The sequence below is a fragment of the Artibeus jamaicensis genome, unplaced genomic scaffold (genome assembly GCF_021234435.1).
Source record: "Artibeus jamaicensis isolate MK-2021 breed Jamaican fruit bat unplaced genomic scaffold, CSHL_Jam_final contig_335, whole genome shotgun sequence".
Lineage (NCBI taxonomy): Eukaryota > Metazoa > Chordata > Mammalia > Chiroptera > Phyllostomidae > Artibeus > Artibeus jamaicensis.
This window is the reverse complement of record NW_026521800.1, coordinates 3,978,513-3,990,967: the sequence shown is the minus strand read 5'-3', so window position 1 is coordinate 3,990,967 and position 12,455 is coordinate 3,978,513. Positions and strand designations below refer to the sequence as shown.

The window sequence follows — 12,455 nt, the reverse complement described above, 5'->3', positions numbered from 1 at the left end:
AAATAGGCAGGTTGGCCTTCCTGCCTGGATGTAGTGGGAAGGTGGGAATGAAATAAATGGGAAGATCGCCCATTGCCACTATATCACTTGAGAGACCTGCTGAAAGTCCTTCTGGAAGAGCTTCAGGATGTGTTGATAAAATTTAAGCAGATATTGTTAGGAAAGAATAAAACTGTATTATAATTAGGAACATATATATATCACACCAAAAGGTTAAATGCAAAACTAATTTACCTTTTAGTTCTAACTAGTCAAGTAGTCAATTTAAAATTGTAAATTGACTTAAAATTGTAATTGTATATAGGTGGTAAGTTACCCAGTTAGAATTATTAAGTATAGCTCTTTAGTGTATATATTTTTGCTAACATTTTACTTTATTTTGTTAATTTAACCTTTATTGTATTTTTCCATTACCATTTAGTCCCCTTATACTACCCTCCCCCCAGTAATCACCACACTGTCGTCCATGCCCAAGAGTCCTTTTCCCTTTTTGCCCAATCCCTCCTCCCCTCACCCCCCAACTAGCTGTCATCCTGCTCTCCACCAGTGAGTCTCTCCCCCCAAATTAGAGGTTACATGAACTTTTTTATTCTCCATTTAAATTATATGAACTTTAATATTAATCTAGCTTTGACAGGATGTGGTGGTTTAATGGATTACAGCATTTAGCTTTTTACCCCAGAGAGCAGTATTTCTTCTTTCTCTCCATAACTAGATAATCTGCTCCTACCCATTACCAGGGCACTAAATTTCAAATTCGCCATACACCTGAGCAGTCTGCTACATATTTGGCCGTCTTAATCTTAGTCTTGATTTATTGAAGCTGAATTGCATTCCTAATTCTTCCTGGAGCTCTGGGTGAATTTTATTGCAAAAGCAATGGGGAGAAAGTTGCTGTCATATATCTCTCTTGCCAGGCAGAGCTTTCAGATACACAAGGGGCTCTATATCCCACTGCTCCATATCTTGTATGCTGGATTTATAACAATGTGAAGCCCGGCTCTAGGGTTACATACAGGCATATCAGAGATGAGATGGGGAATTTGATTTTGCAGTAATGATTACTTGTTGCTGGAGCCTATATTTCTGCAGGCTCTGCCTTTATTCCCCATACTGCTGATGAATAAAAGAATTCCAACTGCTACCTAATCTAGCAAAACTCATCTTTCACTTATGAGGCTGAAAAAAGGTAGACAGAAAGTCAGATTTTGAGATGTTAGCAATCTTTGCTATTATGTCTCAAGGATTTCTGCTCCTATTAGTGCAATTCCTTTAGGAATATTTTAATCTTTTAATCTTTCCTTTCTTTGTGGGGAGAATTAAAGCTCTGCATGTTTTCCAGCCTGGTGAGTTGATTTGATGGCTCATTCATGCTGTCTTCCACTTCAAAGAGGCTGGGCCCTAGGGCTAGCCAATTGTATAATGGATTCTACAGATTTGGCTTGCCATTCCTGCTGGGTGTCATCTGCCCTCACAATCCTGCTGTAGATCATTTCTGTCCTAACATCATCTGCTTGAGAAATTTGTGCCTGGCAGGCCTGTCTATCCAAGTTAAGCTTGAAATACGGTAGCCACACAACTAATTTTACAAGACATCTTTAAACAATAAGGCTACAGACTTGCCTTGACCGAGACCACAAACTGTTATAGCTGATTACAAATTCCAAAGTTTCTTTGGTGCAGTCCATGCACCAGTCTGTCTCTTCATGTAATATAGGTTTTCCTTCCTCCACTGCTCCCTTTTCCTGATCTATGACACCAACTTTCACGTGCACACACAAACACCCTTATCTCATGTTAAAGGCCCTTAGAGGTTTCGAACGCTCTTTTTGGCCTCACCAGCCTTACACTGCCTGACCGTTTTCAATTTTCAGCATTTTGACTCAAGCCCTGTTGCTTGGATGAGGGAACTAAAGAGTTAACTACCATTGTCAGAAGTTTGGGGAATGGATAATGGACGTTGCAATAAGTAACTGCAGTGCTTCTCAGGTGTTAGCCTACACAGCCATCAAGTGGGGCTTTTCAAAGCACAGGTTGCTGGGCCCACTTTGAGTTTCTGATTCAGGAGGTCTGGTGTGGAGACCACACCCTGAGAAGCTCTGTATTACATCTGTTTGAACCTGAGGTGACAGGCACAGCCTGGCTGCATTTGTCCAGGAACTTGTGTTTTCGTCTTTTTGCACAGCTGAGTGAAATTTTCTGAGGGAATGATCAGCGTGGTGGAGCAGTGTGTGCTCTGCTTGGTTGGCTCTATCACAGGAGCACAGTTCTCTCCACAGCATCTCTCAGTAAAACAACTGCATGTTCCCCAAGTGAAGTAGCTACATCAGAAGAATCTTGAGGGGGAATGAGCAGAATTCAGTACAGGAAGGTTTAGCATAGGATTTTAAGGTTGCTTCTGCTGGGAGCTTGCTGATGCCAATGCACCACCTGCCACTTCACACCAAACGACCTCTCAGGCCTAGGGTGCCGATGTATTTCCAAGACTTAATGAGATCCATATGCAGCAATACTCACTAGCTAAACCCAAAAGGCTCTCTAATGTGTTCTCTTTGCTTTCATTAGTTTCTTCCATTTTTAATTTTTTAACCCACTTCAAAAATAGGTTAGACAAAAAGAGGTAAAGGGTAATACAAAAAATATTCTAGAGGAAATCTAGATGAAAGGCATTTGATAAAAAAACAAAATAGCCCTGACTGGTGTGGCTCAGTGGACTGAGCTCCAGCCTGTGGACCAAAAGATCACCAGTTCGATTCCCATTCAGGGCACATACCTGGGTAGCAGGCCCAGTCTCCAATTAGCAGCCTGTGAGAGGCAACCAATCCTTGTTTCTCTCACACATCGATGTTTCCCTCCCTCTCTTTCTCTCTTTTTTCCTCTCTCTCTAAAAATAAATAAATAAAATTAAACAAAAATAAGTTTAGGAGTTCCCTCCCTCAATTATGCTTATCCTCAATGGGCTAAGGGATGAATTTCAAATTTTGTTCTCAATATGCATGTAGTTATATACATATTTTATTTTTATTTTCTAATTTTCATAAGATTCAATAAAGAATTAGCAATAATTTGCCCTGAAGTTAGAACTTTAATTCTGTTAAATTCACATTATTTCCATGATTTAGATGTCTTAACACTCTCAAAAGTACAATAATTGGAAAAGTCCTTTAACAATTCCCTGGTTTTAAAGTGTCTGATATTTAGAATCTCTGAAAAATGATCTTTTATAGAGTGTTATAAAGGTAAGAACAGCTCATCTTAAAACCACAGGCAGAGTACTTAGTACATGATTCCATTTATGTAATGGTTTTGAAAATTTTAACAAAATTTGGGGAATGGAGGGTACAATAGAGTGGGCAAAGAGGAAGGTAGGTGTGGTTATCAAAAGGCACCTTGTGGGATCCTTTTGGTTTTGAAATTGTTCAATATCTTGACTGTGATCATGAACTCATAAACCTACATGTGATTAAATCGTACAGAGCTAAATATACAAACACACAATGAACACAAGCAACACTAGGGGAATCTGAGTAAGACTGGTAGAGGATACCAATATTAACAACCTGATTGTGACACTAACATTCGCAAAGTGGTACCACTGGGGGAAACCTAGGCAAAGTGTGCAAAGAATCTGTATTATGTCATACAACTGCATGAGAATCTAGAATGATTTCAATTAAAATTTTATTTAAAAAATACAAAAAGTGTCCCATTAATTCAGAAACAACATGAGATAATACAAGACATTTTAATAGTCTCAAAATTCTGCAATTCCATGGGTCAGAAACCAAGGACACAGAGCTACCCCAACCCCGGCTGAAGCTACAGGCAGAACAGCGCTGCCGGTGTGGCCCTTCTCTGACCCTCTCCTCGATGTCTGAGCTGCAGTGTAAAGACTTCTGGGAAGGGAGAGAAATAAATGCAGGCATACACTGAACCTAGGAAAATGACACAACTCAGTAGCATACAGAGCAATGCAATCAAATGGCTAGAGCATGTATCTACAGGCTATCAGCATCGGGACTGCAGGAAGGTAACTGTATAGTGATTTCATATCGTCCCCTCTGCTGGGCTGTACACTACACAAGGGAAGGATGAGGATGGACACTGGTCACCCTTATATCTCAGCTCCTAGCTCTGCATTTTACATGTAGAAAGTGCTCAATGTATGTTTGTTCACTGTGTTTGGATGAAAAAATGAAAAGCCCACATGGCCTATTAGAGTTAGTGTGGCTTCTCTTTTCCTTCCCTCCAAATCTCCTTCACTCTACACTTAAGCACATATACAGGGACCAAGTTTGTTTCTGTCACAAGATGAGCAGTCATTTAACCTGTCTGTGCCTTAGCCCTACTCACCTGTGAAATGAGGATAATAATTATACCTACTTCAGAGGACTGCCATGAGAATTAAATGAGTTAAAGTGTGTCCAGCACTACAACATTATCTGACACATTGTAAGTGCCATGTCCGTGTTTGTTCAATTGCCACATAAGTGCAACACTGATTATATTGGAGTTGGCTTAGACCTCACAGGTAAAGGACACCATCCTCCACGAGACAGTCCTTACTTTCGACACCAGCCACAAGCTTTGGGGTTCTCAGGCCACCTGTGCTATTGACATGCTGCCTACTAATTTTAAGGGTCCCCTCTGTCCCCCTCAGGCTCAATAAGTCACCAGATTGGCTCATAGAACTCAGTAAATCGATGTAGTTAGTATTACAGATGTATTGTAAAGTATATAAATCAGGACAAGACCCGCCGGGGATCTGGGTGGGTCCCAAACACAAAACTGCGTTGTACTCGGTACTCCTTAGCTGTCAGCATATCAGTGCATGATTACCAACCAGGAGGCCCCCTGGAGCGTCAATGTCCAGGAGGAGGTTTTTATCGGGGTTTCATTACACAGCCACAGATGATGGAATCATTGGCCACATGATTAAACTCAGTCTCCAGCCCTCCTCGCTTTCCCACTTGGGAAATTCCAAGGATTGAGAGGTTATCTCCCAGGAACCAGGGGCAAAGATCAACCAAATTCTTTATTATTTGTACAACATTAAGAAAGTTTAGTAAATTGAATAGGCAGAAGTGGACAAGAAAGCATTTCAAGATGGAGGGTATTTAAAAATAAAGAGGCCAAAATAAGTCTGGCACAGTCGTGGCGCAGTAGAAAAACTCCCCACTGATTGGGCTTTGCTGTATTGGAATGGACCAGCCTTGAAGTGAAAATACTCTTGGGGGAACTCAAGAGTTAGAACATTTTTAGTTTTAAGTTCTAGTTAATAAACTTAGTAATTAATGCATGTAGAAAGCTATTGTTCTAAGAACTGGGATGATGGGACCCCCCTTGACTCCAAGAGACCCTCAAGCAATTTGACATTTGTGCCCAGGAGGACTACAGGCGATCAAGATGGTGTCTGAGCCATTGTGCTCCAGGAAGAGAATAATCGTCTGCTGACCAGGGTGCAGATAAAGAATCACCAGTCAACAGATGAAAGGACGCTAGGAAAATTGCTAGACTGCACCTTTTATCTGGTTAACCTTTTCCCTGAATTCCAAACCCCTTACCTATTTTTTTCCTGAATTCCAAACCCTTAATCTACACTTTCCTTCTCCTTATAAAAATGGTCAGTTTGAACAGACACTTCTCTAAAGAGGACATACAGAATATCCAGAGACACATGAAGAGATGCTCAATATCGTTAGCTATCAGAGAGATGCAAATTAAAACCACAATGAGATACCACTTTACACCAGTCAGGATGGCTATAATAGACAAAGCAACAAACAACAAATGTTGGAGAGGTTGTGGGGAAAAGGGGACCTTAGTTCACTGTTGGTGGGATTGCAGACTGGTACAACCATTATGGAAAACAGTATGGAATTTTCTCAGAAAAATAAAAATTGACCTGCCTTTTGACCCAGCAATTCCACTGCTAGGATTATACCCCAAGAATCCTAAAACATCAATTTCAAAGAACCTATGCACCACAATGTTCATAGCAGCACAATTTACAATAGCCAAGAGTTGGAAGCAACCTAGGTGCCCATCAGTAAACGAATGGATCAAAAAACTGTGGTACATATACACAATGGAATTCTATGCAGCAGAGAGAAAGAAGGAGCTACTGCCTTTTGCAACAACATGGATGGAACTGGAAAGCATTATGCTGAGTGAAATAGGCCAGGCATTGAAGGACAAATACCATATGATCTCACCTTTGACAGGAAGCTAAAGAATAAAACAAACAAGCAAACAGAATAAAAACAAAGACACTGAAATAGAGAACAAGTGGGCAGCGACCAGAGGGGAGAGGGATGGGAATTTAAGGGGAAAAAGGGGGAGGAATTTTGAGGAACAAGTATGAAAGACACAGAGATGAGGACTGGGGGGCGGGGGGGGGGATGGGAGGGAGGGGGAGACCGGGCGGGGGGGTGGGGTGCGATGGGAGAAATAGGTAAAAAAAAATGTACTTGAAAAGTACCTAAATAAAATTTAATTTAAAAAAAAAGGTCAGTTTGAGATGAAACCTACCATGGTCTTTTAGGGTTCATAACCTGCAGTCTTCTCAGATTGCCAGCCATCTGAATAAAGTGCCCATGAAGACTCAATCCTTGCCTCTATTTACTGGTTTTGGTAATAATAGGCAGCTCAAACACCAACTTTTCCGGTTTCAAAACCAGGACTTTGACTATGAAACTGCTATCCGATAACTATGGTGCCATCTTGTGGGAGTATAGGGATTGTTGTAAATCATTTAAATCTTTTCTATGGAAGGGGGGCATAATTCAAATAGGTATAGGTACAATTTAGTGGACTAAAACAACAAAATATATTACTTTTCACAATACCATGTGCTGATTAGGCAGCTTTCCGGCTCCACTGTAGTTCACGTGTCTGCATTCAGCTGTCTGGTGGCTGGGTTGAAAGCTCCAAGAAGGCCTCCTTCACAGATGGGGTTCGAGGGGCCTTGGTGCCGACAGCTAGGGCACCTCAGTTCTCACCTATACAACATCTCTCTACAGGTGATATCCCATCTTCTAGTGCTTCTCTCTATGGCCTCATGGCAGCAGGATAGTCTGGACTTTTGACAAGAAAGCAAAAGCAGAAGCTGTCAGTTGTGTTGAGGCCCAGCTCTTTCCCATCATGTTCTATTGGTCAAAGCAAGTTACAAGGCCAATCTAAATTCCAGGGGAGGGGAAACTCCAGCTTGTTGCATGTGTGTGCAGGTAGGGGAGAAATCATCGCAGCCATCTTTGGAAACTGGACCATATCCTCTGACTCCCCCTTTACTCATGTGAAAATGGATATTTTATTATCTACTTCAACTAGATGAGTGAGATTAAGAAACATGATATATGGAACTATTTATAAAATGATAGCATTTTATAAATAGTAAAGTGCTAAACAATTATAATATAGGTAGATGATAAAGGCAGATTGGAAGAATGATTCTCCAGAACTATAAAAGGAGATAGAGGAGGTTATTGTAATATTAATAACATTTATTGAGCATTTGTTATGTGCCAGACATTGTAGTAAGTGCTTTGCAGGTATTGTCTTCTTTCTTTATTTATTTTTAGAAAGAGAGGAAAGGAGGGAGAAAGAGAGAAACATCAATGTGTGGTTGCCTCTCACATGGCTCCCACTGGGAACCTGGCCCGCAACCCAGGCATGTGCCCTGACTGGGAATTGAACTGGCAACCCTTTGGTTCACAGCCCACGCTCAATCCACTGAGCTATACCAGCCAGGGCAGTTAATGTCTTCTTTAAATCACCATGACGACCTCAAAAGATGGATATTTCATTGCCATTTTACAGAAAAGCAACTGGAGGCAAGTGGCAGAGCCAGAATTTGAACTCAAATTCTGTTTGGTTCTGAAGTTTTATCTACTGTACCCAGAGTTCTTTTATCACATGTATCATAATCAATTAGCAATTAGGTAAGGGAGGTAGCACCTACCCCAGAACTACTGAAACAGAATTTTCGAAGGCAGAACCCAGAATCTGCATTTTAACAGCCACAGTAATGTGGGAGAAGCATTCAGCCTCATTGTGTATAGTAAGCATACAAAGGTTTTTCAGTAGTTCAAAGACAGTAAGAGGACCGCCTTAGAGAAAATTTAGGATTGCAGATACAGAAGAAAAGGAATAAGAAAAGTGCCTAGCAGTCAGAAAATAATGAAGGGCTTTCAAAAAAATTTATGCTTTCTAGAGGTTGATGCTACAGCTGGGAAATGAAGTGAGACTAGAAAAGTTAGAAACTTGACCCAACAACTTGCAATGAACCAAATTTACATTTTGTTTATTAGTTCATCTACTTTTCACTTTTTTGTCTTTGGACTTGTTATTTCCTCTAGAAAACAAGTCCCATCTTCACCCCACCCAACTTGTCTAACATCTTTTCATTTCAGGTCTGTGGACAAATGTGTGTCTCCTCTGGGAGGTGTCCCACATGTGTGCTGCACTTTCCTCCATCCTATCATTTATGGGCCCTATATTGCAAACGTTGTTTATGTTCCTTCTTTGGCACAGACCGGAGACCCTTGAAGGTAAGGATGGTGTAGAAAGAGAGGAGGGAGAAAAGGAGAGATTAAGAGATGGTTTTTAGAACCACTGAATAGGAGGTGAAGGAGCCACTGCTAAGTTGTACCTTGAGGTGTTTGTATTTTCAAGACTTATTGAGAGATAAGATGAACTTTATGGAGTTTACCAAATGGTAGCAGTTTGATATGTGGCAGCGCACAGATGTCTCTTCATGAGCAAAACAAAAGCAGCCTAGCAAATCGGTCCCTTCAATAGTTACATGAATTTAATCTTAGCCCATATAACTGGTTGATACTTTGTAAACACAAAAGATAAGATTTTTTTTTTTCTTCACAGGGGCACAAATGAGCCTGGTAAGTGATTTGGGAAAATTACTTAATCTCTAATCCTGTTTCTTAATTTGTTGGAATGAAATGATTAAACCGTTCCTCCAGATTGCTATGGTGACCGAATGTGGTCACCTCAACATGCTTTACAAACTTTTGGTGGAAAGTAATGACACAGATAGGACTATTTATAGGACTACTATTACTCTTATGCGGCGACTGCATGCCCTCTCTCCAGCCCCTCTAAATCATAACAAGTTCCAGCAGGTTGAGAGAGGAATAACAGAATTTATCTCTAACTTTTAGGCACCTTCCTATTCGAGCAGCATCTGCCCCAATCTAGCATGGCGGTATCGGATCCCTCAAGTTCACACCCCTAGTTCCACTATAGGAGCCTTTCCGGAACCACCCACTGGGTAGACTACTCAGCTTCCTCGACGCTCTTTGATGACGGCAAAACCCGGGCCACAAATGCGGGCAAAGCTAGTTTGCGCAGGCGCAGCGCGGGCGCGAGTGGGAGGAGGTGGTCGGGATGAGTGGGGACGGGACGGAGACAACTGTGAGTTGTGAGGCCGCCGCGGGAGGAGGAGGAGGTGGCGGCAGCGGGGGAAACGGCAACGGCAACAAGAAGAGGGACTCGCTTGGGGTCGCGGGCTCACCGGCTCACCTCATTATCAAGGGTACGGAGTGAAGGGATCTAGCGCTGGCGGGCGCTCGGGCAGCCCCACCTCCCCGACCGTGCCCTTTGACTTGGGGCGGCGCCTCGAACCACCGCTCAGCGCCCACGGGCCTCGCGTTGGAGTGTGTGTTGTAGGAAGGTGGTGGGTTCTGGGTGTGCCAGCTATTTCTCTGCTCCTGGAGCCTTCTAGTAACTGCAAGCCCAGTCTTTCACTTCCTAAAAAAAGAAAAAAACCACCCCTAAAGACTTGAACCTTCGGCCGCCTCATCCCCACCCCCAAACCCGGGGACCCTTATCCGCAGAGGCTCTGTACGCCGCCTCCCTACCGACCTGGCCTGCAAAGAACCTCGAGACTGGGAGTCGGGAAGGCCCGTGCCTCCGGGCAGGTCGCTGAGGAGTTGAGTGAGTTAGGTCGTTCACTTTACCACTCCAGCCCTGTTTGCCCTGGAGTGAATGGGGTAACTTGAAAGCGTCTTGAAACACTAAATTTCCATAGACATGTGCGGATGTCCATTTGTCTTGTGTGCCTTGAGCTGGGAGAAGGTTGCCACCTAGCTAAGACCTGGCTTGTCGCAGAACCAGAATTTAGTTTTCTACAGCTCACAGTAACTTTCCTGTAGCAAGATCTTTGCCAATTTCTCATCGCCAATCTTTTTTAGCCCCATCCCTACCCCTGTCAACCCCACCACATGGCAATGTTGAAGAAGCCCTTGCAGGACTCCAAACCTTCAGCACCAGCCACAGAGCGGCGCCGGCGCCCCTCAGATGCCACCTATGTCATTTTAACTTTATTTCATGACTGTAGCAGCCCCAATACAGCTATTTCTAGACTTCAGGTTGTCTCTCATCTACAATAATTAGTACGGGAGTGGTGCATGGGTGTTAGGGCTAAATTATAATAGTTTATGCGTGTAATTTTAGTGAACTGCTACTTATTTTTGGTAAAATAATAAATTGTGGTAGAGTACACGGAGCAAAATTTATCTTAACCATTCTAAGTGTACAGTTCAGTGGTATTAGTACACTCATATTGTTGTGCAACCTTCCATCTTCAGACCTTTTTCATCTTCCCAAAGAGAAAGTCTGTCCCCATTGAACACTTAACGTCCTGCCGCCCCTGGCAACCACCATTCTGTTTTGTCTCTGATAGAAGTGTAATTATACAGTATTTATCCTTTTGTGGCTGGTGTAGTTGACTTAGCATGATGTCCTCAAGGTTCGTGCATGTCGTAGCATGTCAGAATTTCTTTTTTAAAGCTAAGTAATGTTCTATCGTGATGCATGTACACACATATTCACATGACATTTTGTATATCCATTTATATGTGGGTGAACACTCCTGTTGCTTCCACCTTTTGGTTATTGCGAATAATGCTGCTGTGAACATGGGTGTGCAAATATTTGTTTGAGTCTCTGCTTTCAATTTTTTTGAGTATATAGCCAAAACTGCTATTGCTGGATCAAAGATAATTCTATTTTTTAATCTTTTGAGCACTCACCATACTTGTTTTCCGTAGAGGCTGTACCATATATTTTCACCAACAGTGAACAAGAGTTCCAGTTTCTCCACATCCTTACCAAGACTTGTTATTTTCTATTTCCTTGCCAGTCCCTTCTAATGGGAATGAGGTAGTATCTTTTAGTTTTGGTTTGCATTTCCCTAATGGAAAGTGATGTTTAGCATCTCTTAATGTGCTTTTTAGCCATTTGTATAGCTTTTTTGGAGAACTGTATATTTAAGTTCTTTGCCCATTTTTAAATCAAATAATTTTGTATTGTTTTTTTAACTTGCAGGAGTTCTTTATGTATTCTGGACATCAGCCCCTTTTCAGATACATGATTTGCATATATTTCCCCCCACCCCATAGATTGCCTTTTCACTCTGTTGATTGTATCCTTTGATGTACAGAAGTTTTTAAATGTTAATGTACCTTTTTTAAAAAAGATAATTCAACAGAATTTTTTCAAGTTAATCCAAAACTGAGTTGTAATTCAAAGTATGCCTAGAACATCCTTGGCTTTTTCAATGGAACCATTCTTTTCATTCAGAACAATCAATTTTTAGTTCATCTTATTTGAAGACTGTCAAATATGGCCAGATATTTGTTTAATCCTACTGCCAGAGACTAGTGAAAGGGAAGCATATAAATGATTTCAGTACTTATGCCCTGGGTCTTTAAGGGTTTCTGGCCCACCGGTGGGTGTTAGAGGTGGGGACTGGGAGCCAGGAGGGCTTCCTGGACGATGGAGTGTCTGATCTGAGTCTTGAGGAATAACATATTAGCAGTTAAGAAAAGAAAGCAAGTATTTTGAACTTCGTTTGGAACAGCATAAGCAAAAGCGTATCTGGGAAACTACACATATTGTTACAGTGGGACTCAAAGAGGTACAGTTTGGTGGATATCTGACCATATAAGACTTTTTACCTTTATAAGGAAATTGGACTTTTTCTTCAGTGACAGGAAACTATTCAATAATAAGTATGAGACTCATGTGGTTAAGTTTGGATTTTTAAGTAGAGCACTTGGGCAGACAGTAGTTGATCCTCATCTTGCAGATTGCATTGCTTATTTGTTAAGATAAATTCATAACTCCAAAATCAACATTGGTGGTGCTTTCATAGTCATTCCCACATAGGCAGAGTGGAGAGAAATTTGAGTTGCCTCATACATACATTCAGTTGACACTGAGTAGTACAACACTGCTTTTTGCTTTGTCTCTCATAAACAAGTGTCCTTCTTGCTTTTTGTTTAATGCCATGTTTTTCACATTTTTGTACTTCTTGTTGGTGATTTTGATTTTGAAAGTGGTTTTCGGGTTTAGTGCTGAAGTGGCTGTATGCACAAGAAGGCTATGTGATGCGCTTTACAGAGTATTAGAGAAATGTCTTTCAGGCCTGAGCTACA

The 12,455-nt window shown here is 41.6% G+C and overlaps 1 protein-coding gene across 1 annotated transcript in view; it reads left to right on the top strand.

The window, feature by feature from the left end:
- Window positions 1-9,361: 9,361 nt before the first annotated feature.
- The window catches only part of BLOC1S5 (biogenesis of lysosomal organelles complex 1 subunit 5), a 42,479-nt gene continuing 39,385 nt past the window's right edge, over window positions 9,362-12,455 (top strand). Inside the window, exon 1 of the mRNA XM_037141751.2 lies at window positions 9,362-9,550. Coding sequence (XP_036997646.2) covers window positions 9,403-9,550 — 148 coding nt within the window. The 5' untranslated portion in view covers window positions 9,362-9,402. The remainder of the gene's footprint in view (window positions 9,551-12,455) is intronic.